The sequence below is a fragment of the Eubalaena glacialis genome, chromosome 14 (assembly GCF_028564815.1).
Source record: "Eubalaena glacialis isolate mEubGla1 chromosome 14, mEubGla1.1.hap2.+ XY, whole genome shotgun sequence".
Lineage (NCBI taxonomy): Eukaryota > Metazoa > Chordata > Mammalia > Artiodactyla > Balaenidae > Eubalaena > Eubalaena glacialis.
This window is the reverse complement of record NC_083729.1, coordinates 27109379-27137131: the sequence shown is the minus strand read 5'-3', so window position 1 is coordinate 27137131 and position 27753 is coordinate 27109379. Positions and strand designations below refer to the sequence as shown.

The 27753-nt window shown below is 39.1% G+C and overlaps 2 protein-coding genes across 13 annotated transcripts in view; both read right to left on the bottom strand.

Annotated features, from left to right (window-relative positions):
• LTBP1 (latent transforming growth factor beta binding protein 1) overlaps positions 1 to 27753 on the bottom strand; it is a 419947-nt gene that overhangs the window by 113065 nt on the left and 279129 nt on the right. For 7 of the 12 annotated variants that reach the window (XM_061210616.1, XM_061210619.1, XM_061210620.1 and 4 more), the window contains 7 exons: positions 26790 to 26812; positions 21719 to 21818; positions 20800 to 20898; positions 11682 to 11807; positions 10346 to 10471; positions 9821 to 9943; positions 6210 to 6329 (listed from right to left, as the gene is read on the bottom strand). In XM_061210616.1, coding sequence (XP_061066599.1) covers positions 6210 to 6329; positions 9821 to 9943; positions 10346 to 10471; positions 11682 to 11807; positions 20800 to 20898; positions 21719 to 21818; positions 26790 to 26812 — 717 coding nt within the window. The remainder of the gene's footprint in view (positions 1 to 6209; positions 6330 to 9820; positions 9944 to 10345; positions 10472 to 11681; positions 11808 to 20799; positions 20899 to 21718; positions 21819 to 26789; positions 26813 to 27753) is intronic. The other 5 variants (XM_061210618.1, XM_061210625.1, XM_061210623.1 and 2 more) reach the window with 1 other exon arrangement.
• Positions 23268 to 24688, bottom strand: LOC133104803 (GA-binding protein alpha chain-like). The gene has a single exon (XM_061210629.1). The coding sequence runs from the start codon at positions 24618 to 24620 to the stop codon at positions 23268 to 23270; it is 1353 nt and encodes a 450-aa protein (XP_061066612.1). The 5' UTR covers positions 24621 to 24688.

The window sequence follows — 27753 nt, the reverse complement described above, 5'->3', positions numbered from 1 at the left end:
ATGAAGATCCAAAGATGACCTCAGAAAATCAACCCACTAATCTGAGCAAATCACTAACTTTCTACCTCACCTTTCTAAAAGAACATTTTGTCTTTCAGAAAATCTCAACTGGGCTACCTATGGATAGGCCTGCCATCTCAGACTCTAGAAGCCCTGAGCCAGAACTATTGCTGCTTGTAAGGGACGATTCCAGTGCACGTGGATCTTTCCATTCTATGAATTTTTATTTTCCTTATTATCTTAATTATATTGTTTTGTCGTCTAATTGTCTTGGGTGTACATGAGAGGTATATGAGACATTATATAAAACAAAACAATACTAGCTTTGAAGCTAAGAGACCTGGGATCATGCCCTAGCTCTGCCATTTATTACCTATGACCAGGAGCAAGCCCATTAACCTATCTGGGAAAAAAATTTCTATATCTGTACTACAGGTATACTGTAAACTATATAAAGAGAAATTGTTTGTTATTACAATAACTAGTATTCCCACACAGGTATATTTCCTGCCTTCAGAAGTAGTTTGTTTTTTTTGATGAGATATTATTGACATTATAACATTATGTAAGTAAGCAACAAGGATGTAATGTGCAGCACAGGGAAATACAGCCATTATTTTGTAAAATCTTTACTGGGCCCGTGAGCTGCAATTGCTGAGCCTGCGCGTCTGGAACCTGTGCTCCGCAACAAGAGAGGCCGCGACAGTGAGAGGCCCGCGCACCGCGATGAAGAGTGGCCCCGGCTCGCCGCAACTAGAGAAAGCCCTCGCACAGCAACGAAGACCCAACACAGCCAAAATAAATAAATAAATAAAAATTAAAAAAAAATTTAAAAAAAAATCTTTAAATGGAGCATAATCTATAAAAATGCTGAATCATTACGTTGTCACCTGAAACTAATACAATATTGCAAATCAACTATACTTCAATAAAACGTAACATTGTGCAAGTTTAAGGGATGATTTGATACACATATTGCAAAATGATCAATACTGTAGCATTACTAACGCATCTATCATGTCTCACAATTATTATTTCTTTCCTGGTGAGGACAATTAATATCCAGTCTCTTCGCAACTTTGAGGTTTATAATATAGTATTGTTGACTACAATCACTAAGCTGTGCATTACATCTCCAGGGCTTACCTCCTAGTTGCAAATGTGTGTTATTCTCTAATAACATCTCCCCAATTCCCCCACCCCCAGGCCCTTATACCATTCTACACTGTTTTGTTTTGCTTCTTTACAACTTCAAATCTTCTCTGGCATCTAGCAGACATACACATAGGTAGGCGCTCAATAACTACTTACTGACTGATTAGAAGATTCCTTTCGCATATAATGATTTAGGGACAAGGCTGATGTTTGCACATTTTATAATATCCACAAAAGGTAGACCGTGAGCTCAGCTGCCATCTTACATAAAAAGAATAATTGTAGGACTAAAGTCTTCAATTTTATTTAAGTTTATGAATTTTCATATATTCCATAAAGGTTAACAATGAGTCTTAAAATCTGAAAAGAAATCCTAAGGTGAAAAGAACTCCTAGAACAAGGAGCTCTCCATGTTTATCCTGCACGTTTTCTGCGCCTGGTTTTGGTTAAGACTGTGGCTAACCAGATGTCAAGTGGATTGAACAATACTAAGTTCTTCAGATACCGAAGACTTACTACATTTAGAACATTCAAATGGGAGTCACAAAGTCATCATTAACTTAATTATGGCCAACAAAGAAGGATCACTTTGATTAAAATCTCAGAAATTTGTATCCCCATATCACATGGTTTGTCAGAGTCAACTATAAAGCAAGGCAATAAACTCAAGAAAGGCTAGCTGCGCACATCTACCAGGCGACAGATATTGTATATTGTGTCTATTGTGTAGATATTGTGAAGGTGAGCAAAGAAAGTGAAGCAAAAGAAAGGATGGCAGTAATGTAGAAGCGAAAACATTTGTTAGGGATGACCCTGCAGAGAAGCATTATGATTCTCAAGAAGTATATTCCAGCAAAACAAAAATGCTCAGAAGTTGAAACTGTAAGATTGAGATAACTTAAATTCAAAAGAGAAAGCTCCTATGACAGTTAAAAACTATATGAAATGAGCTTAAAGAAAGCCAAAGAGAAGGCAGTTATCCATAAAAATTTGACATATAATTTACTTTAACAGGTATCAGTTATTATTGCATTTCTTCTATTTCAGGACAAGGGAAATAAAACGGAGGTAACAGGGTTGGGGGAAGAAGGATTATAACATTTCTTGGGTCCTACCTTGTGTCAGACACCTTACTCAGTGCTTTATATCACATTTAATTCTAACAATAAACCCCATGAAGAAAGTATTTCAATACACATGTTACAGATATTGAAACCAAGCTTCAGAGAGGTCACATAGCCCATAATCTGCCTAAATTCAGGGAAATATGATCTTTATATCACAGTTACTGAATGCACCTTTAAACAATTATATATTAGAGAATTTCCTTTGGGGGATGGCTCTAGTCAGGTCTGAATCAGGCTAGTACTTCAAGTCAAGGGAAACCTGTAAATTGAGGACTTGACACATTAGCTTCCTTCAAGAAAGGTTCTGATTGAAAGCAGCCAGATGGAACTGGCCAGAACCCAGGGTGATGAAATAGTCCTAAAAGGTGGGGATCGTGTGGGCAACAGCTCCAGGCTGAATGTGAGGTCCAAGGAATACAGTGTTAAACGATGAAAGTGGCTCTCAAGAGAGCACAGAAATCCACAATTGGAAAGAAGAAGGTACATTAACAGAAGAGCCAACACGAGTTGCCAAAAAAGTGTTAAGGGATAGAAATTTTGAAAGTGCACAATAAACTATTGAGAATGAAGGATCATATGCCCTGAACTAAACCCTAGGAAAAAGTATAAAACCCCAGACAGCACCTGCTGACATTTTACCTGTTTCTGCCCCAAACAATTTCTGTTCTAATTCATAAATCAAGGAGAAGCATCAATCAGTAAGATCCAGTTTACATGGCATGAATACAAAGAGGCCATTAACGGTTTCAGCAGGTTCACCATTTAGTCAGCGAAAGCAGCAGAAAGTGTAACTGGCATCAAATCCCTGCAGAATATAAGGGTCAAAATGGCAATTCTTAATGAAACCGTTTAATAGAAGAAAGAGCCAAATGGACATCAAGATCAACGAGTTTTTTTTAAAAAAAACCGTAAGCGTAATGCCAAAGAAAGTACTATTCTGTACGACACTGTACAAGTTTAATTATAATAACTTAAAAATATGCTGTGAGAGGAGAGTGGTAGAAAAAGAAGGATACTAAGACTTACAGAACAGCCCAGCGAGGTAGGGATTATCATCTCTACAGATGACAACTAACAAATGCTCTGTGTAGGACTTTTCTCCCAACAATGAGATTCAGGAAATTTTTTTAGTCTTTAATTCCCTCATACATTAAAACTTGGGGGAAAATGTCTCATCAATGTACCCTGAATTGTCTGTACTAAAAGGATAGAGAAAGCCTCAAAACTAGTCACATTTAACTGTTAGACACAGAAACAGTCGATTAGCAAGGAACATTTTGTAAACCATTTATCATTTGATGCCTTCTCTGACCTCCATAGAATCTCTAACACTCTCTATATCCCTTAGGCAGTTTTTTTTTTTTTTTTCTTCATGGCACTCATCACACCTGACATACCATATACTCTACTTTCTTACTCGTGAACTTTAGAGTCTAAGTGCAACAAAGGGAGGAAATTTATTTTGTTTACTCTCAACTCCCAGGGTCTAAAACAAAATGCCTGGCTCAAAGTAGGAATACAGTGTTGAACGATGAAAGTGGCAAATGAAGACATGAATATATGTCAGGTTGTGTTATCAATGAGCTCAACTCAAAGATGAGCTTAGGTAGGATTGCACCTTCTGAGAAGTATTTTAGAGTACCAGAAGTACAAAGATGAGAACTAAAATGTATAAAGGAACAAAACCAAAAAGATATGTCTGGGTATTCACAAGCACTGTCAGAGTGTTGCAGAAAAATCCAGTCCATTCATTGGCTCAATCCGAGCAGAAAGGTATGTTGCAATATCTGCTTTTCATCACACTCAACTTTAACATTTGAAAGCTCAACTGCCATAAAAAACTAAGATGGAAAAATCCATTTTGGTACAATCTGCAATAGCCCACAGAAGAAATTTACAAGAACTGCAAGTTCAAGATGAGCAATGGATGGCATTGTAATTACATCACAGAGAAGCTTGATTGACAGATGACATAGAACCTAAAACTCTACCCAAGGCAGAAGAAAAAAAAGTACCCGGCCTACTTTTAATAGGAAATGTGTGACCTTAGTTAGCAATGCAAAACCAAAAGTTACTGCTTGGCCAAGTGGCTAAGTATGTGACTTGGGGTGAGTAACATGGTGACCTAATAGTTCTGCTTATGATTCTACTAATCTGGCTGGCAACATGATATTGCTGTTAAATGAGGTGCTCTGTTTCTGTCACTCAACTGGAGCAGCGTGGTCACAATCAGATTGATTATGCACATCTAGGTGTAAGAACTCATTTATTATTATTCCCCAACCTAGATCCATGCATTTACATTGAAAAGCATCACTTTCCCATTTGGTCAGTCATGTTGCATTAGTAAATTCATGAATCAGGGCTGTGTTTATACCACGATTGTGAATTTTAGTTAGTTAAGGTAAAGTTCAGGCTCTGCTCTTGGATTACAATATGCACTGGTACGTGAAAACGAGTACAAGAATGGAACCTTGATAGGCAACTATGAAATTTATGCCAAATGGAAAAATTAAAACCGAATGCACATTCTGACCAACACCGATTACATAAACAAATGCTTATGAAAACAAAAAATTTTCTTCTCCCCAAAGATCAACATCTCACAATTCCACTGATAGAGACCCTTGGGGATGGGTATGAGATTCAGGGCAGGGGGCCACCTGCAACTGGTAGAGGCTTAGCTCATGCTGCCAGGTGATGAGTCCAAAGCTTTGAAATTGGGAGTGCTTCCACCAAGCTTACCTATCCCACCTCCTCTAGAACACCCACGCGTCTTCCCAGAGATGTAAGAATAAAGACCAACTTTTTTTTATAGGACCAAGAGGGTCTGGCATGGTCTGCCCCCTCATCCTGCAGCAAATCTTCTCTTGTACTCTGGCCTTCAGCCACACTAGCCTTTCAGCTTCTGGAACATGACCTGCTTCCTCCTTCCACGAGCCCCCTGCACATGTCAAATGTCCAAAATGATCTCCCTCCCATCCCCTACCCCAGTCAAACCCCCCGGCCAAAGCTTAACTCAAGAATTTTCCTTGAGGCAACTCATTTTGTCATATGCTCTTGTAACATCAAAGAACCCTCCTTCCTAACACTTGGCTCATTTGTACATTTGCATTTACTTATGAGATGTCTGGCTGAGTATCTGTCTCCTCAACTAGATAGTAAGTTCCATGAAGAAGGTACTTTTTTGGTCCCTCAGCGTATCCCAGCACTGGGTACAACTCTGGGTATAGATAGTGAGTTCTACTGCATTTGTGGAAGACAGGAAAGAAGGAAGGAAGGATGGAAAAGTTTAACTCACACTGTCAGAATGTGGCATGGAGAAGAAAAAGATCAGAAACACAAAGGAAAACCATTAACAGGGAAAGCTAACTAGAGCACAGGTAACTGGGACCAAAGCAGATTCATCACTTATCTTCCTCAGTGCCTAAAGTAGGTACTCCATATTTGTTAAATACTTGAATGAATGAATGAATGAATATAAGGGGCATGGGCAATCAATCCAGATTTCTCTTTCTACATTTGCAACTTCTGCTGCAAGTCTGTGTATATTTCCTGATTCTATGAGTCTGTGGTAGCTTCTCATGCCTTTTCTCTCTTTTTAAGCATTTTGCTCTCCACCTCTCTCTCTCTCTGTGGCACTGATTATTTTATTTGTTTTTGGGTATTAATCACACCAGGGCTAACAATTTGTTTCAATCAGAATTATCTGTCCCATGTAAAATCTCACTTCCTTCATGTCAACTGAATTTCTTACTTTCTTCATGGTTAAAAGTTACTTAGAACTTTTCTCTGAATGACATGAGTTTGTTACATCCCTTGTTTTCTTCTTCCACTTTGAAAGATGGCTCACTTGGCATTATACCACTCTGTCAGAAAACGGGCCAGACAGACGAAATGCAACTATGATAACACTCTAGTACCTACCAAGACACTGCCCATTCCAGCCTCGGAACCCTTCCGTGCAGGGAACACACTGGTAAGATCCAGGAGAATTCACACACTGCTCATCTGGACAAGTATTTGGAGTCAAACATTCATCAACATCTGAAAAAATCAAAAAGCTAGGTCACAGACATTTTATCAGAATACTAAAACACAAACTGACTCGTATGATGAAGGGGAAAAGAGGCATGTTCTATCTACATTTTGGTGAGGAAAACAATAACTGAAAAAGTGACACACTGGGTCTGTACTTAAACACACAGTGAGAATGCATGGCCGAGTATACCTTGACTGAAATATTTACACATGTTCCAAGGAAGAACTTGGCCCCAATTCTCCAACTGGCAGGCCCAGACCTCTCCACTCTGGGAATTGGCAGTTCTCTGGGGCCACTTTCTGGACATCAAACCTTTCAAGTAATAGCATGGCTTGCCACAAAGAAATACAAGAAATGGACATGAGAGTGAGGAAGCCATTTATCCACCTGGCTAGAGGTTCTCTCTGCAGACACTGGATGCCCTAGGGAAATCCTTGCTTTGGCTTCATGGCCCCCAAAACATCCTAGGTTTGAATAATTTAAAACATTGCATATGATAGGAATTCCTTGGAGGTGGAAAAAGAATATTAGGAGAGAATGAACTCATCAAATACTTCCAAGATTTTCCAGAAAACACAGTGAATGATCATAGGGTAGTACATTCTGGTTTAAAATACACCTTACTTTTCACATTCACAGCTAACGAAAGTTATTAATCCTTGTTCTTTTCAATCTGAGGAGGAAAAAAACACCTTAAATACGGATGGAACTGTGGCGGAGATACAATAGCTTCAGGCTTTTTTAAGAACAGTAAAACAATACAATGGAGGAAAAGTAACATATAGGAGATGGTTCAACAGTTTAAAATGAGTAGTAACACCTTGGGTACCAACCCCAACAGAAATAGGTGTTTTTCTGGAGTTGAGTTTTGAATTCAAGTGAGTGGATTCAATGTCTAAGTGTCTCAATATGAGATGTATATAGGACCTCTAATCATACCTAAAATGTAAACAGATTTTTCAGGACATAAGCTAAAAAGTGAAAGAAATATATAATGAATACACTGAACATACATGGGTATTTGAGGTCATCATTCTGGTAAATTCTCAAAAATCATCTCTCATTATATATCACTAGACATGTGTGAAAAGATGCTTAAGGTAAAAGATGTTATTAATAGAATAAGCACCAGGTCAGTGTTGTAATTTTTTTTTTTCCTATCAGTGAAAAATTCTTGCCAATAGACAATGACACACAGTGGTTTTTTTTTTAGGTCAGATGTTCTGGGACTTCTTGTTCTACAAAAAGATGATGCTTGCCAGTTTCATTTTCCAAACAGCATTACATCCTTCTCTGGATGGGATATTTTAAAAAATGGAACTACATCTGCTAAGTCAGAGAAGGTCATTGAGATAGGCTGGTTTGATAAATAAGGTACAACGCTGAGAAACACAAGACAATATCCCTGCATTTCCTGTTGCTCTCACCTCTGTTTGCTTGTTCCCTCATCTGTAAATGAGGGACTACCTGCCTGGTAATACCTTCACAGAATAAAGTAAGGATGCATGAGATAACGTCTGTAAACTACAATAGACTCCTTGGAGACTGGCGCTATTTGAAAGCAACTTGGTCAGTGACAGCTGAGAAAATCTTCAGTGAGCCAGAAGCCCGGGGACCTTTGGTTCTGGTCCATAATGAAATTAGAAAACAGCTACGTTATTTGGCTCCTTCATTTCAAGTCTTTTCATGGGGATAGAATTATATAATTATTTACTCAGGGAATGCTGGTGATATTTCTGTTAAATAATTTCTATACACTGAATTGTCTCCTAACTGCTTTCCATTTATTTCCTTTATCTTCAAATTTCTTTTCTATTCCTTTCTACTGTCCATGCTTATGCTCTAGTAATTCCTTAAATAGCTTATCTTCCTGTCCTGAGTCTGTGTGTAGAACTTGAGGATCCATATTTGACCTTCTGGAGGAGCATTGCTTTGCAAATAAATGCTTGTCAGATATACCCACGCCTTTTTTTTTTTAAAAAACACTCCCACAATTATAGATGTTCTGAGAAGATCTATGCAAAAACAAAACGAGTCAGGGAAAGGGGAAGTTTAAGGAAACTAACACTTCTTGAGAACAAGGTGACAGGCACCATACAACATTCTGCAACACCCATTTACTCGCACAAGCCTGAAAGTTCACTGCGTGGTTCCCATTTTACAGACGAAGAACTAAGTTTTGAAGGGGCTACGTACCTGGCTCCAAGTTAGACCCTTACTGAGTGCAGGGGTCATGCCACAGTCTCTGCTCTCCCCATCCTCAAGCTAGCTCCAGAGCAGAGGGAGAGTCCCCCGTAAGAGGAGAGTGGGGACACTTTACACCTGTGCTGTCCCATGGCCCTCGGCCGTCAGAAGAGTTCATATCTCTGTTCCGATGGGAGCTGATCAGAGATGCAGTAACATAAAACGCTCCCCACTTCTCTCCAGATAACTCAGGGGCTGAGGCAAGGGGCCAGCAAGAAAGGCAGGTGCAGGCTGCCAAAGAACTGTCTAATGAGCTCTCCCTCCAGACCTGGTCATTAGAACCGTGAAGAAAACCAACATGTAGGAGCCAAGAGACAGCTGAGAGCAGCCTGCCCCCACCGGCCTATCCCTCCCGAGTGCTGGAGGCCCAGCCACGTCTGCAAAGAGGCTCAATGTCAGGCAGCCGGGCAGGGAACCCCACGGAACCAGCACCATCCCTACAGACAGGCTCCTCAAAAACGTGCCCAGAGACCCCTGCTCCTTTGCCCTCACATTTCTATGGCAAGATTTAAGCAGAGGTTCAACGTATTTCTTCACAAAAGTAATTATTCAAAGCGTACCATGGTGGCTTCAACAAGTACCTGTGTGACTTGGACACAAGCACGAGCAGAAATATTCAATGGTTCATCATTTTAATTTTGAAAAGTTAAAAACTTTTCAAAACATTTTTACAACGAGAGCAGATCCATTGCTGGGGTCAATATGAAAGAAATTTTATCTAGCACAGCTGGAATCTGACTCGGAGTTGGTCAGACAGCACTTCTGTAGACAGTCTGCAAGCAAGTCCCAGAACACATGTGAAAGAAAGAAGCTGAGACAAAGGAATGGAACAAGGCGAAAAGGTCGAAAACAAAAAGTCCACACTGGGACACCTGCACCACGTCCCCAGATGAATGATGCAGACACTATAATTAAGTCTGGGTTTGTACTAAAATCCTCTGCAGTTAATTGTTCTAAAGTGATTTCACCCCACATACCAGAGAAGGCAGATACTGAAGTGAGTAATAAAGAGCTTATGAAGGTGGAAAATGACCCAGACAGAGCCACTGAAGTAAGGCAAAGGGGCTGTGGTCCCAGAAGGCAGCAAGAGCTTGGATGAGCTGGTATTCTGCACAGATCGGTGGTGAAGGAAACTTTGTACCAGGCCAGGTGCCTGCCAGCCCTGGGTTCTGGACCCAGCCCTGCGTTTCATGGTCCCGTGCACTCAGCACTTCAAAGGGGCACAGGCTCCCCATCCTCTCAGCAGACTCACCCTCGCAATGGCCTCCGGGGGTCATGCGGTACCCGCTGTCGCAGTATTCACACCGGAAGGCCCCCACGGTATTGACGCAGTGCCCCTCCCCACAGACGTCTGGCCTCAGGCACTCATCAACATCTATGCAAAGCAGAAAACGTTGTCGAGTTTTATTTCCCAAAACATAGTTCCAAACCTCTCCCATCTCCCAGGTTAGTTCGATGTTAAGAATGAAGTAACTGATCCCTACTATCTATCATCTCTTTGATTTGTTCCAAAAAATTGAGTGGTTTTGATTTACTCGACTCCAAAAGAAACATTTAACGCCTCTGGTTTTTGCAGACATTGGATACTATTCATTCAAAACTGTTGGGGAAAAAATTCCATTTTTTAATCTTCCAGTATCTAGCAGGTAACTATGTGGTAACAGGGGTTTAATAATAAATTTGGGGTTGTCTGAATAAGCCCTGGACTGATGGAATCTTAGGGGAGCTAGAAACCCGCATGTGGGAATTTATGCATCAGAAAGAACACTGTCATTACCTATGCAGTTAGTACCCTCCTCACTGGCCATGAACCCCGCTGGGCAAATACACAAGAAACTTCCCTCAGTGTTTTCACAGCGTCCCTGGGAGCAGAGGTGTTGGGCCTGAGCGCATTCATCAATATCTGTTAACAAAAAGACAGATAAAAGGATTAGTGTAGTCTAACATGAAATTCTCAGTCTCTCTGTTCATGAAATACCAGCACACCATCCCCCATGTCCCACAAACCTTTATAAGTGAGGAAAACAGTAAAAGGAGACACGATCAGTCTTCCTGAATACCTGAAGGGCTGTTACTGGGAAAAGGGAATACGGTGTACTGCTTTGAAAGCTCAAGCTACAACCATGACATAAGTGTTTCAAAGAGAAAGATTTCAGGTCACCACAAAAGGACCTGCCTGATAACTGGAGTCATGTAAGCACTGGAATTCACTGTGCAACTCCCAGGCCAGCTCAGCAGAGACAGTCAGAAATGTTGGGACAGGCACTCTTTCACTGTGCACTTGGGTAAAGCGAGACTGAATCATCTCGACCGACTGCCCTTTTCAACTTTATATGCTGGGGTTCTAAACATAATACATCTAATGTATACAAATTCAAGAGAAATAGCCATGTTATGGAGCAGGTGGATGTTCCCCTCACACCTCACCCCACATATATATGCGAAACAAAACGGCAAAAGTCACATCTGCATAATGGCATTCAGCATATTAAAGTGGGTTTAATTAGGTATATGCCTTTGTTGCTCCATATTTGCCTTATAACTCTTAGTGCTGAATTTTCTTTTTCTAAAAAAAAGATATTAAATTTAGTGTTAACACATTAAAATGACTTACTTAACACTATTACACCCCTTTTTGAGATTCATTTTTTCCCCAAAGAAGCATATATGAGATCCCTACTTTATAAATTCATTAATAGTTTTGTGTCAGCATATATTGATTTTCAATATAGAAATCCCTTTTAAAAATCAAATTTTATGAACTTAGATGAACATAATTCTTTACTGCAGAATATATTAATTTGTTTTGCTAAATATGTTTGTAGATAGCTATTTCTAGAGCTCTTAATTTTACATTCTTTACCTGAAAAGCTTTGGGAAATTATTCCACCTTTATGTAACTGTATTACACTTGGCAAGGTAGGTAGCATTGAACCAAGTGGTAAGAGCCTCCTAGGAGTTTACTGAACCTCTTTTTGAGTACCCTTAGCTCAGGGATAAAATTTTTAAAAAATTAAACACAATAACATTTTCCCCATGATAAAAAAAAATGTTCTTTATGTGCAAATATTTGATATTTAATAATCTCATCTACCAAAGGTGTCTCTTCTTACCAACACATTTTCTCTGTTGCTCGCTGAACTTGTAGCCATCATAGCATATACAGGTATACCTCACCGGTAGGTTAATGCAGTGTCCTGCTCCACAGATATCAGGGTTCACAGTACATTCATTGATTTCTTTAAAAATAAAAAAATGTAGGGAAAAACAGATATAAACAAAGATTCCACTGCTACTTGCAAACCATTACTTGTGTTTCCTGATTCCCTTATTGCCAGGTATGCAATTAGAAAACACAATTTTATACTCTAAAATCAAGTATAAATTCATTTGATTACTGATGATCATCATTTCATAATTGATCAGTTAGTCCCAGCCAAGGTCATCAATAATTCTTTTTTTTTTTTTAAATTAATTAATTTATTTATTTATTTTTGGCTGTGTTGGGTCTTCGTTTCTGTGCGAGGGCTTTCTCCAGTTGCAGCGAGCCGGGGCCACTCTTTATCGCGGTGCGCGGGCCTCTCACTGTCGCGGCCTCTCCCTTTGCGGAGCACAGGCTCCAGACGCGCAGGCTCAGTAGTTGTGGCTCACGGGCTTAGTCGCTCCGCGGCATGTGGGATCCTCCCAGACCAGGGCTCGAACCCATGTCCCCTGCATTGGCAGGCAGATTCCCAACCACTGCGCCACCAGGGAAGTCCCCATCAATAATTCTTGATGAAACAACTTCTAAGATGAACTGGAGAAGGTGGAAATTCAGAAAGAGGCCATGTGAAACGTTATAGTCAATCCTGAATTTCCAAGATGGCCCATCAATGAGTTTCTATCCACTCCAGTTCATTTTGAATGATGGACTAATCACATGATTTCTCCTGATAAGAAATAGATGGTAACTTTCTATTCGTTAGCAGGCCAAATTCAAGTTCCAAAAACTATATTCAACCTCCTTCCAAATTTCTCATTAATTCTCCAGAAAGATTTACCACTTCTAATCAAAGCAGAACTTCTGGATGTAACTTACTCTTAATTTGCCAATTTCAACAGGAGCATATTTTATTTATACTAGTATAGAATCTTCTTCCAAATCTTCTCTGCTCAATTCCACCCTCACTCTCCTCCTGATTCCTGCATGAGACTGGCTTCTTCTATGAAGCCTGAGAAGATGAGCCCCGAGTCCTCACTCCACTCACAGACAAGGCGGTGGTCAAGGCAAGGTGAGAGGAGCTCCCAGTGGGTGAAGGCCATCACAACGTGCTTTATTACCAAGAGGACCTGAGGACTCAAAGGTGACCTGAGATGAATTACTCCAAGATAGTCTGTTGATTTCAATGATCTTTGTAAGAATGTATAATAGAATAGTGGGGGGCGGGGGGCACAGCTGGTGGTCAGAAGCCCAGCCTTGGAGGACAGTACAGGTACCAACCTTGCTGCCCTTTCTTAGCTCTGTAACAAAGAGCAAGTTACTTAAACAATCTAAGCCTCACTTTTCTGTCTGTGTAAATGAGAATTATCAGAGCACCAACTTCAGAGCGTGAAGTTCAAAAGAGTTAACCTAAATAATGCATGTAGCTCAATGCCTGGCACATTATATGTGTTCAATAAAAGTTAGCCATTATTGGGCTTCCCTGGTGGCACAGTCGTTAAGAATCCGCCTGCCAATGCAGGGGACACAGGTTCCAGCCCAGGTCCGGGAAGATCCCACATGCCGCGGAGTAACTAAGCCCGCGAGCCACAACTACTGAGCCCGCGTGCTGTAACTACTGAAGCCTGCACACCTAGATCCTTTGCTCCGCAACAAGAGAAGCCACCACAATGAGCACCCACTGCAACGAAGAGTAGCCCCCACTCGCCGCAACTAGAGAAAGCCCGCGTGCAGCAATGAAGACCCAACGCAGCCAAAAATAAAAATAAATAAATAAAATTTTAAAAAAGTTAGCCAGTAATAAACTGATTACTGTGGTTGTTCCTACTGAAGTCATTTAAGAATAGATAACAAAGAAACAGCACATTTATAACAACTCCCTTGGGCTAGTACCTCACTGTCATCACGTAGTAAACAACACTTAAAACAGATGAGATCATGGATGGGCCCAAGTGGTCCAGTGGAGGAAGACGGGGCCTCAAGCATGACAAGCTAAATCACACCTTTGTTAGAGCAATCTACGGTTTGAAGGAAAAGAAAAACAGGCATGCTACTGTCACCAATAACCCACTGTGAATTCTGAAGAAAGATGTGAAAAACAGTGTTTCAACAAAAATTCACTTGGAAATGACCTAAGTTGGGGTTGAGGTTGCTCTCCAAAACCCAAACCACATTCATTTTTCATCAAGTGTTATTCACTGTGCTGTGATTTTAAGACAACCGATGCAAGTCATTTGAAAAGTTGCTAGGCTTTATAAGGATGCATATGACTACAGAGCTGCAGTATTTTGCACCAAATCACTTGGATTATGAAAAAACCGCACATTTACAAGTTACTTATATCTTTAGTGAGCCTATTTATGCTAATTCACTATCAGAAAAATAGATTGTTTACAGTCAGTATAATATCAAATTACAGAAAAAATAATCCAAAAGGCTAAAAAAACATGGGTTTTTTGACAACATGATTGCCTAGACTTAAGTGACTGATACTAACAACATAAAACAATGAATTATGATACATACATAGCATAGATCATTATATAATCATTAACAGGATAGGATAATGCTTATTTGTTAAGAAAATATAGTTAGGTACAAATTATAATATAGGATATGATCTAAATTATTTTATACACAGAAAAGAAGATTGGAAGGAAATAAGTCTTAAGTGTTACAATTATGGGGATTTGTATTGTCTATATTTTTCTGTATTTTTCAAAATTTCTACAATGAACAGGTATGATTACTTCTATAATCAGAAAAGTCTTTCTTAAAAAATTATTATTTCTATGTGCCACAAAAATCTGAAGGTAGAAAAGGTAATCTTCTCCAGGTTCTACTCCTAGACCCTCAGGTAAGAACTCCCTTCTCTGTTTATAAGAATTCTTTAGTAGAATAGTGTGAGAAGCACATCTTTAACCATCTATTCTTAATGTAGGTAGACGCCTTCTTTGAAAATTATTGGTATTTAGATTTCTTGATTTTCTTTGTAATTATTTCCATTATGTTCTTATCTGCCATTTTTGTAAAACAGAAAAGACATATTGATCAGATTTGCAAAAAGAAAAATTAGAAGATGACTTAATATACTAGGAACAAGAATTCAGAATTAAAAGGCTGTACATCTGGGGTTTTCAGGAAAGGCTTGATCAGTACTCATTGCCCCACCCCCAGCCCCCCACATACCAATTTGTTGATTACCAAATATTTATTTGTCCTTATTCAGGCATAGCTTTAGGATGGATTTTTTTACATGTGTGAACAAAAGTCTTCAAAAATATGTGATGCTTAATTCAGATGAGATACATTCCTATAGCAGTGTGCCAATATTTAGATCTTTTCTTCTTAAATCAGCTCTAAGATAGGAGAAATGGTTAAGAATTTTAATTCCTTAGTCTTAAGAAATGAATAATAATAGCCTTTCCTTCCAATCTAGTATCTTAAATGGAAGCTATGAGGTTGAAATAGTTATGAGGAAAGTTTGAGGATTTTTAGTTGATTACCTCAGATTAAGTATATAAAGATGCAGCTTGAAAATGTTGATCCCAGTTGGTACTAACATATGTAAGAAAATGTTACTCTGACACCACTAGAGGGTACTAAGAGATACATCAAAGGAGCGGAGGGACATTTACTAACCTATACTTGATTTCTACACTGTTTGCCCCATTTTTTTTTTTTTTTATATACGAGTGATGAATGTAACTTATCAGTTTGTCCTCAGAGACACCTTTTATCCATTTGCTAAGAGGATTCCACCCTTCTAAGTTAAACAAAAAAAGAAAGCCATAACAACTTCAAAACACCTCTGCTTTCTCTTTACTATACTACTCATCAAAAAATTTACCAGATTATAGTCAACAATACTGTATTATAAATTCCAATGTTGCTAAGAGATTAAATCTTAACCGCTCTCAACACACAAAAAGGAAAAGTATGTGACATGATAAAGGTGTTAGCTAACGCTTTTGTAGTAATCATAGTGCAATATACGAATGTATCAAACCAACACACTATACCTTAAACTTATATAATGTTATGTCAACCACGTCTCAAAAAAAAAAAGAACCAAAAAAATTGATCAATACCATTTTTAAGGTAAAAAGTAAATTACAGCTACTCCTATTTTAAAACTTTAAAGACATGTCTCCCACCACCTCTTCCCATGCTTTCCCTCCTTGTCTGTTACGCTTTCATTCTTGATCACATATAAATTATACAGAAAGCCAAGTCCTGAGGGTATTGTCTTAGAACTGAAAAAAAGCTGCTGGCTTTCTCTGTGTTTTGTGGGGCACAGACATTATGCTTTACATTTTTCTAAGAGGTCACTCACACATAGGCTTGTGAGCCTGTTCCCATGGAAAGGATCAGTTCAGGTCAAAACATACATTTCTCTGTACGTGCTGATAGCGTCAACACAAGCACCGGGAATATGGCAAAGCCTTGCACAGGAAGCACTAATTACTGGTCTCCCGGGCACTCTGGTTAATGATAATGTCTTCTCTTCTAAAGCATGTTTGGTTTCCCAGAGATCAAGAGACTGCGCCCACTGGACTCTTCCAGGTGTCCTCCTTCATTACACCCATCACATTTCCCCGGGTTTGCAGGACCGCCCTATGCTTTCCTACTACATGTGGCCCCTGAAACAGCTTCACCTGCACTGGGCCAAGGACCTTACTGTTTCTTTCCCGGGAGCCCATTTAGAATTTGGAAAAAGAGCCATGACCAAAAGCCAGTGGAAAACCAAATGCTCTATTTATCCCGGCAAAAAGGCCAGTGGTGGATTTAAGAGTTTGGTGTCTTTATTTTTAAGAATTAAATGAAAAAGAGAGCTGTTGACAAAATATGAAAATGAGTATGCTGACCTTTAGCTTTTTTCCTCATCATGTGATTACTCAAAATAAATAAATAAACAGAGCTGGAAATATTAAAGCATGATGATTTAACATGGAAAAAAGTTCACCTTCCATTAGCATACACAGTTTATTGAGGTTGTCATGATACTGGTAATATGCTTCAGGGACAAACGTTTTTATAAAGTGGTCATTTCTGAGTTCTGGAAAAGATCCAATGAGCAAAATAGTTGTTATAATGTTTGGGCCATGATGATTACAAAGGTTTACATAAAGCAGTCATGAAAGTCAAAGAATAATTTCTGGCTGGTCTGCAAGGGCCATGGAGAAAGTTTAGGAAGAGCTGGAGGAAGGCATCAAATGTCAACTCATGGAAAGGTTTACAGAAATGCCCTGGCTTCCTAACTGCCCCACAAAGAGCATAAACTGTCCCACAACAACTGAAGCAGATGTTTCCACTTTGTAAATACTCGCCAGAGAAATAAAGGTTTGATTTTCCAACCTATCCTTGAGCTATTAAGATACTATGCTAAATCAAGAATTTATATGCTGAAATGTATCATTTATTTGGAAACAGTATGCCAATAATACTGCAAACCACCAACTGAGCTGCTGAGAGTGGAAAGTATCACACTTATTCCCTGCAAATATGTGGCTCACTTTATAGTTATTGCAAGTCAAAGTGAGCCTGATGAAATCTGCAAAGGCTACTTCCAATCTCACCATCATAAAGATATCATCGTTGAGCAATGTGAAGCTTATTTTGTTTATTTTAGACACCTACTTATTATTCTATTCCTTTCTTCAATTTATGGATGAAACTAAGAGTGACAAACATCTACCTCCTTTGTGTTCTAGGGGAAAACAAAACAAAACGAAAAAAACACTGCCTAATGTTTCAGAGAGAAATGATCAGATTGCTCCTTCAATCTACATGTTTGGCTCTCTTATCAAAACCAATGGGAACATCTATATTTTGATTTCAATTAAATTTGATACAAAACAGTCCTCTTGTTCTAGTGTAGATTACAGATCATACAGTATGGCTCCAAAAATTGCAAGCCATTTAAATTCAAAGACAATTTACAATGTTCTCCCCATGGATTGTTTTAGAAAGATGCTTTTACTATATGAAGTCGGAGCACCTACAAATGCTGCATGAAAATAAAATTTCAATGTCACTTGTTTCCTGGAAGGAAATATTTGTGCTTCAAACATGTGATAGCAGATGTTAGCCCTGTATCTCTGCCAAACTCAAATTCAGCTGTCTTCTAACAACTTCATATAGCACAGCTACTTTCATTTTTTTCAATCAGCTCCGCAGTTCAGTTGAAGCTGAGTAACTGCAATTTATTATTCCTCACAGGCCTGCATTTAAATGATGAAACTACCTTTATCTAGCCAAACTTAACCTCTACAAAGCTAGTTTGCAAGAAGTCTGATGGTGGAAGTCAGCCATTGCTAAAAAGGCACAAAAGTATGTCTTCACACTGGAAAATGGAAACAGAGTACTTGAAAGAACTTTTGCACTGACAGACTGCAATTTTTCTTTTTAACGCTGATATAAACAACGAGAAGATCCTCGCTGACCAAGACGGTATATTACATGTTTGTATGTCTTGTACTGCATAGCAGAGTCTCTCATAGATGGGATTAATAAAGTGGGTAGACATACATGTGACTTCAGAACAGAGAATAACAATTTTAGCCACAGCCATTTAAAAAAAAAAAAATCACTAGCATTTCACTGTATCACTAGAAATACTTAGAATAGCTAACATTTCTATAACACTTTACTCGGTATTTATAGTAAAACCAAAGAGCAGTTGCCCTGCATTCACGTGGGAAGACCATGGCTCTGGGTGCAGCTGCGCCTTGAGGGTATCCCTGAAGTAGGTGAAAACACTGCTGGGTCCATGATGCGACTCTGCACTATTTAGTCAACTGCATTGCACCTTGGGGCCGGGGTGCTTTTTCAAAACACTTTCTAGTCTGCTGTATCAGTTCAAGTATCTAAGAGAAATTACATCCACAATTTTGAGAAAATGGGTAAAAGTTTTCAGTTTTTTAAAACATATAAAAGCTGTATGTATTTAAGGTGTAAAACTTGATATTTTAATATGTATACATTGTGAAATGATCACCACAATCCCACTAAGTAACACATCTAACCAAGCACATTTCTATTGGAAACGATGCACGTCATGTTTCTGAAGAGGTGAAATTCTAAGGGAGGCTGCAAACTCCTCTATTAGCTTCTCCTGCCAACCTCATTGCCAGCCTCATCCTGCAATGACCTCACGAACTTAAGCTGCTGTGATACATCTTAGTGATATTTTCTGATTATAATACTATATTTCCACACAAGAATATGTGGAATACACAAAAAATTCTAAAATGAAACAACACCCGAACCTCTCAGACCCCACTACAAAAAATAATCACTGCTAATATCTGGTGTATTTTCTTCTAGCATTTTCTCAATGTATGTATGTCTTTTATTTATATTCAATCATATATTTATATTCTCCTTCAGATTCTTTTCCATTATAGGTTATTACAAGATATTGAATATAGTTTCCTGTGCTTTACAGTAAATCCTTGTGTTTTTTTGTTTTTTTTTTTTTAAAGATTTTTTGGTTATTTAAATGTTCTTCTTTTATTTTTTTATTTTTTAATTAATTAATTAATTTATCTATGGCTGTGTTGGGTCTTCGTTTCTGTGCGAGGGCTCTCTCCAGTTGTGGCAAGCGGGGGCCACTCCTCATCGCGATGCGCGGGCCTCTCACTATCGCGGCCTCTCTTGTTGAGGAGCACAGGCTCCAGACGCGCAGGCTCAGTAATTGTGGCTCACGGGCCTAGTTGCTCCGCGGCATGTGGGATCTTCCCAGACCAGGGCTCGAACCCGTGTACCCTGCATCAGCAGGCAGACTCTCAACCACTGCACCACCAGGGAAGCCCCTTTTTGTTTGTTTTAAAATTTTCATTGGAGTATAGCTGCTCTACAATGTTGTGTTAGTTTCTACTGTACAGCAAAGTGAATCAGCTATACGTATATGGTTTAATACACTGTATCCTTCATTTTTATATACTTCATCTTGTATTTAACAATATCTTGTGACCATTTTCTGAGAGATTTTAATAAAAATTCTTCAAAAATACTGTAGTATTTGATGGTAGCATACTGTTTCAATGTAGATATAATTATCTATTTCCCTATAGTTAAATACTTAGGTTTTTTTTTTTCTATTTCTCCATTATACATGGTGCTGTGGTAAGTGTCCCTTTATATAAACCATTACAACAGTTTGTGGGGACGTTATTTCCTTATATTAGCTAATTTAATATGGGATACTGACTTAAAAGTCTTGAAGATTTTTAAAGTTCTTGACACATGTTGCCAGTTTGTGCTTTCCAGAAAAGTTGAGCTAGTTTACATTCCTTTCAGCAATGTGTGAGAGCCTCAATTTCACTCTAGTAAAAATTAAATACTAATTCGTTAAGAATAAAGAATTCTCATTTTAATTTGCATTTCTTTGACTACTCGTAAAGTTGAAATTTCCTATTACATATATGTTTCTTGGTACGTTATCTATGAATTACCTGATTACATTATTTCCATTTTTCTATCAGCATTTTTATTGCTGATGTATAAGACCTCACTATACATTAAGGATATTAACTTTTAGGCTGTTGGTTACAAATTATGATAAATCTTTATAATTTGTCACTAATGGTTAAAATAATATGTTTATTACAAAGAATTTTAAAATATATAAAAATATATTGGAGAGCATAAATGTTATCCATGATCCTATCAACTGGGGATGGTTAAACACTGTGATGAACTTTTTCTGTTTGTAAACATTTAAAAAATAAAATTGGAATCACTGTGTTCTATATTTCTTAATATTTTGCCATAAGCATCTCCTCACAGCATTAAATACTTTAAAACATTTATAGCTATGTGATATTCCACTGCATATGTACCATAACTTGTTTAAACATATTCTTCCTTTAAACAATATTTAGATTATTTCCAAATATTTGCTCTTATGACTAACTCTGCCATGAGCAATCTTGTGATACATGTGATACAGTTTTGACACTACGTTTAAAATGAAGTTCATATCCACGTCTCCTCCACAGGCTCTGTGACATCAATACTGCACCTACCTGTTACTTGAGTAGGCGCAATGACTTGGCTGGCGCTTGATGTTGAAGCTTCAGGAGCTACTTCCACAGGCACAGGAGGTGATGTTTTTTCAATCACTACTATACGAGGAAGGAGGGAATAAAATGAAAATTAAAGGCTGTTATGTGCATTGAGATCCCATTTCAAAATGCAAGCATAATTTAATCTAACAACATACCAGAGTAATTCTTGGATATAGGAACAGCTATGGGTCCCTAAAGCTCATGGTATTAGCCTGTAGGCCTGGTTTCAACATTTAGCAAGAATATCTGAGAGCAATTTGGAAGCCAAGAAAAATGACCCTTCATCAAATGATGAACCTCAATAATGTTCTAATAATATATACTACTCCTGACCACAGAAAATAGTGAAAAAATTTTATCATTATAATACTTATAATATAGTAGTCTCCCCTTATCCGCGGGGGATATGTTCTAAGACCTCCCCAGTGGATGTCTGAAACTGCAGAGAGTACCAAACCCTACATATACTATGTTTTTTCCTATACTAACGGGCAGGAAGCATATAGAGCATGGATACTGGACAAAGGGATGATTCACGTCCCAGGCAGGATGGAGCAGGACGGCGCGAGATTTCATCATGCTACTCAGAACAATGCACAATTTAAAATGTATGATTGTTTACTTCTGGAATTTTCCATTTAATATTTTTGGGCTGCAGCTGACCACAGAAAGTGAAACCACGGATAAAGAAGGATTGACTGTACCATACTTACACTAACATTATATGAGTATATTAATATACATAAGTGTATTTCACATTTTACTTCACTTAGGAACTCTCCTGATTAAAACTTTAAAACCAAAGACACAAAAAAATCCTCATCTTACTCTTTTATTCAGAGTACTCTTACAAACAGCACAAATCAACACAGGCTACCTGGAAACTGCGGATGCAGATGAATAGTGGAAATGCCTGGAGAGAGCTGGGGTTGACTAGGCTCAAGTTTGGTTTTCTCTTGATCCAATGAAGGTATTTCCTAGATGGTTGTATTAAAAAGAGAAAAAGAAGAAAACAGAAAGTAGGAATTTTTAGTTTCCACATATTACTACTTTTATAAATTTTACTCTTAGAAAGGCAACAAATATCACAGGTACACAAAAACTTGTGCAATTACTTGAAATTTTAAAAAATGAACCATTGCTGTGCTGCTAGTATACTAAGCCCTTGAGTTTTCCCAGCAGTGCTGATATGTGCACACACCCTCACCCATTTCCCGGGGGCCCAAAGCAAAAGGTCTCTTCAGACATTTTAAACGAATGCCTTGGCTCAGGGGCCCACGTTTGGTCTGGAACAAGGCAAAACTGACCCCAGAGGAGAACTCCACCATCGCCTCATTCACATGTGGCTTCTACCCAAATAAAATGACCAGCCACACTTTGCAGATTAAGTAATGGATTCAGGCGTGCCATAACAAAGAACACACAATACATTAAAATACAGTAAGCCAGTCAGTCATTACAGTAACTTTACACCTCCACCTCTCAGAATACGGGTAGTCAAACAGCAACAGAAAAATAGGGACTTGGAGGAGCACCTCACACACCCTGTTGACCACTCCTGTCCTCTGGACCAGAAGCAAAGAAACAGACTGGCACCCAGGGCTCAGTTTCCAGTTACAGCTCCTTAGGGCTCCTGCAGACTGAACAATCGGGCTAGGTAAGGGTCTGAGACCTCACTCACACCACTGTGGGCCCAGAGCGCTCACATCACCACTCCTGATTAAAGCACTCCTTGCTTTAATCCTTGCACTGTCATCTTCCAGAAAGCTCACTCCCCTGGTCTCTGTTTCCCTTTTACCTTACCACCTTTTCTGCTTTTGATAAAATAGATATCCTGCCTGAGTATGTCATCAAAGACCCAATTGTGTAGGCATGAGTGCTTATATGGTAACTCCATTTAGATATCCCACAAATTCCTCAAACCCATCCCTTCCCCAAAGCATCCAGGCTCTGATTCCACCTTCTTCATTTCTGTTAACGCCACAGTCATTAACCTGTCCAGGTTTAAAGTCACTTTTTAGTACCCCCTCTTTCATTCCTCATTCCAAGCGCTGCCCATTTCCACTATTCCTTATATTTGTTCATCTTTTTCCACATCCATAGCCCTCATTACCCTCATGTGCACTCACTCTCTCATTCTCAGTTTCCTGTGGTCATCTAATCGACCTCTCAAGCTTCCTCTTTCTCCCCATCTCAGTTAATGCTGCTGTGATGCGTCTTCTAGAAACATTGAGCACTTATTACTTTTTCCCACATTTCCCCCTCTTCTTTTTTTTTTTCACAAGAGTATGAAATATTTATAAAAAAATCATGCATCAGATTGTACAGTCTAGAAATAAAAGAAGATTCAAATTCAGTAATAAGGGTAAGAGCAATACTTGCTCTAACATTTAAGAAAGACCTTGGACTCCCAAAAGGTCCTGGGCTCAATTATCCTTTTCTGTTTGCAGAGACGCAGTAGCCAGGGCTACTGTTGTGACTGGCTGGGCAATTCCATGGAGTTGCATCTTTGCAAGTTTCTTCTGTTCACATTCTGTGACCAAACGGTTCAACTCTGCTGCATTGTATCCAATAAGAGTCTTCAAGTCACAGACAAACTTGTATACAAATCTCTTGCCTTGAACTTTACAAATCATGTCCCCATCATAATAATACCTTAATGCACGACTAAGTTTCTCATAGTTCGTTGTAGGTTTATTTTTACGTTGTCCCCATTTTTGTGCAACCAGTTCGGGCTGATTTAGCTTAAATTCTCCTTCATCACCAACCCAAGAAATGCAGTCTCGAGCATCCTTGTCAGTAAGAAGTTCTAGCAAAAACTGCCACAGTCGGATTTGGCCGTTGTTTCCTGTTCTGTTCCCAGGTGAACTTCTATCTTCTCCTGAAATCCTTGGAGCTCTTTGTACTTCAGCTGCCTTTGCACTACTATTTATAGCTTTAATGGCTGTTGGTGTAGCAGACTGCACTGATGCGGGAATAATTTGCACAGGTTGATCAATTGTAACTACCTCATTCATCTGTTGTTCTTGGCTTGCCAACACATATTTTCGAAGAAGTTCCAGATGACTCCAGAGAATTTCTCCCCGAGGAACCTGCTGAAAAAAATCTTCTTGGTTGAGACTACAGAGTTCTCTTCCGGAAATATTCAGCGTAGTGAGGTCTATATCAGTCATGCTGAATTCCTTCATTACCCAAACCATCCAATGCAGGACTTGGTCTGTGGACCACTGTATGGGATCATAGGGTATCCCAAGACGTTCTTGCTCTTTCCTATAACCTTCCAGGACAGCAGCCCATCTCGTCACTTGTTCTGAGGTTTCATCTGAAATGGTTGTAATGTGTTTTGTGCCATCAAGAGTTATCACTTGAGCTTCCTCAATAAGATGTGCTTCTGCTTCGGCATGGTGGGCATCTGGATCAATAACTACTTCAACTGTTTCCGCAGGTTTAACAATTTCCAGGATGTTTAGCTTTGGTTCAATTCCTTGGTAAGAAATTAGCTGTACAGGTCCATCTGTCTTTACTCCTTGGTCAAATAAACTTCGTTCTGGATCCAGCTGTATATCTTGCAGGCAAATTTCATGAGCATCCAAAGAACACTGCAGTCTTGGTTCTAGTAGTTTCTTTAAATTGCCTATTGGCTCATTGATGTCTATGGCCTGGCTTACACATTCAGCTGGAGTGTAGGTTTGTTCAACAATGCTTTCTTCTGTGCACTCTGGTTTCTCTGTTCCATCAATCTCAATTTCTATCAGCTCCTCTGCTTCTCTTTTCGTCATGATTGAAGTATTTCAAAAGATGACCCCTCCACTTCCTCCTCCTGTTTGGCTTCTGTCTCACCTAGAGCCGTCCGGTCGCCGACTGTCTCCGAGACGCCTCCTGTCCGGTGAGTCTCCCCCTCTTCTTAAGAATACAGACTAGCTTTCCTATTACCTATTAAAAGGTGACCCCAGTCAGTCTCAATTGCACCCCACCCCCTGCAGCCCATGGTCAATGCTAGCAAGGAGCAGACCATAACCAGACGTTAGTCCACTCCCGCAGCTTACAGACAGAATTCCACACCTGCCCCCCAACTTCCCGCCCCCAGCAGCATGGGGCGGCCGACTTCCTACTTCCTAACCAATGTCACTTCTCCACTTGACAAGTACGGTCCAGTTGAGGAGGAGGGTATTTCCCCGCCGACTGCAACTGCAATTTGGTGTTCCAAGCCTTCCAAAGCAGCGTCCCCCACACCAAGTTCTTTTTTTTTTTTTGATTTATTTATTTATTTTTGGCTGTGTTGGGTCTTCGTTTCTGTGCAAGGGCTTTCTCTAGTTGCGGCGAGCGGGGGCCACTCTTCATTGCGGTGCATGGGCCTCTCACTATCGCGGCCTCTCCTGTTGAGGAGCACAGGCTCCAGACACGCAGGCTCAGTAGTTGTGGCTCACGGGCCTAGTTGCTCCGCGGCATGTGGGATCTTCCCAGACCAGGGCTCGAACCCGTGTCCCCTGCATTGGCAGGCAGATTCTCAACCACTGCGCCACCAGGGAAGCCCCCCAAGTTCTCTTTCTAACGGAGTCTCTCCTGCTCCCCTAACGGACCTCTTGCTGTCCCCTCCCTCCACTGCACCTATGCGCACGTAATTTCCCATCAAGGGACCACCCTGCTTTCTCTTCATCAATCTTTAATATCGTGAGACCTCTGCAAAAAGTCAAGACCTCACAGCCTATGGTTGCATTTTCCCCACTGCCTCCTCTCCAAATAAACTGCAGGAAAAGTACACAAGCAAATTCTCAGGCCCTGTTTCAGATCCTTTATGAGAGTTACCATAAACTCAATCATAAACGGAGGAGGACAAAATCAGATAAGATGAGGTTGTCAGGGAGCTGGCTGGCCCACTCATGGGCTAAAGGATTCCTCCCACTCATCAACCAGAATGAAATTCAAAATCAACAAAATTGCAAACTACTGTACATCACTGATCTTTGGAAATGCTACCCAAGAGCTGCAAATATGCATGTAAAATATGCATATCTGTTGTACTTCTTTTGGGGTCAATATAATGTAACATTTTTCCTTATTGGATGCTATCAGTCTAAAATCGTTCCTTTTTTCTGTATTCTTTCAGCACTTTTAACACTTATGTTATTTTATCCCCCTATTTATAAGCTAAAGATTTAAAAAACTATTTATACTAATTCACATATGTATATGCCCCATCTAAATCCTAATAATTACTGCATTCTTGCCAACTGAATGAACACTACACAAATGTATAAACATTTAATAATTACCTAATTTTCATGTTACCAATAAAGAAATATTCAGACAAGGAACAATATTACATAAATAGGACAGAGCTCCAGCAAATGCCAGTATTTTCTACTGATAAATCTCACAATTCATAGCCTTTTTCTGGTGCCAAAAAAAGATAGATTAAAATTTCTCTAAAATTTTAAAGAAACAACATCCCAGCATTTGATTATAAATTTCAAGGGTAAGCTCTGCTCCTACTCCAATTTAACTCAAACATGCACGTCAAGTATTAGTTGAATTAAGAAGTACATCACTCAGTATATATATGCACTCTGAGAATACACAGTTACATAAACATGTCAGAACCTTTCTTTCCATAGATGGTCCAGGCCATAAACTGACTCCTTGAATTTCATTTAAGCCCCTGATTCCCATCAGTCCTATCGTTTTTTTCTCCCTAGATTTAAGTTCCATGAGAACAAGGAGTTTTGTCTGATTTATTCTCTACTGTTTTCCTAACATTCAGAGTAGTGCCAGTTATACAGTAGGTGCTCAATAAATATTTATTGAATGAATGAATGCTATATTTCCTTAAACCAAATAATGCATAATAGACACGTTACTGTATTTAAGTCTTAAAAAATCACACATAATCTAGAAGAAAGTCATTTTGAAGGTAACAAAAGACGACTTGCAAACAATGAATAAATTACCTTCTCAGGAGGTACAGTTGCCACTAAAATCAAAAAAGAAAGAAGGACATTAGTACAATTTAAGACAGTCCACTACATAATATTTCATTTTCTAAAAAGCAACAAAAGTTCAGTATGTCTCCAACAGGATTAAGAATCAAACTAAATCAAATGCAGAATTATGGTCATCTACCATTTTGGAGAATTTTACACGACTGACAGGGAAAAAGTATCTGTGCTATGTCATTCCTCAGTTACAGGAGATCAGGTAGCAGATGTGATGAAGTTCTTTCCAACTCACTTGCTACCTAAAAAAGTTAAAGGAGGTAACACTTCCTGGTACATTGTTTCATGCCTAATCTCAATTTTATAGAACTTCCCACACCTTGGAAAACAAACATATTCATTATACTTATCCTTAACATAATAAATAATGTTTGAAATGCTTTCTGATGTCACTGTTAAAAAAGAACGCCCTATTTCAATAAGAGACCAAAGAAAGGGTGCTGCATTCTTAGTGCATAGTGATCTTTAATGAAGCCCTGTGAGCATTTTCAGGAAGATATGCTAACAAGATCATGAAAAAAAACACAAGCCAGCAAGATCCAATGAGAGATTAGCATCAGTATGTTGAACAAATCACAGATTACACCATCATCGACATTATTATAGGGTGGTGGCGGGAGTGATTATTCCTTTCTATTTTGAAACACTTTTCAAAAATCAGTATGTAGAATTAGTCCTTAAGCCTTAGATCAATAATCACAGGGATTTTTCTCATGAGTCAACGTCTCTATAAACATTAGTATAAAGGTAGATGCATTAACTTGTAAAACCAATCAGGGCACCAGATTGTTACCACTGCTGCAATGTTCTTGTGGTTAGAAAAAGTCAGCTAACCTTCTATCCTGTCTAACCCACCACCAAGAAACTCGAGGAAGAATCTGGACCACAGCCCATTTCCTCCTGCTTGTGCCAAGGCAGA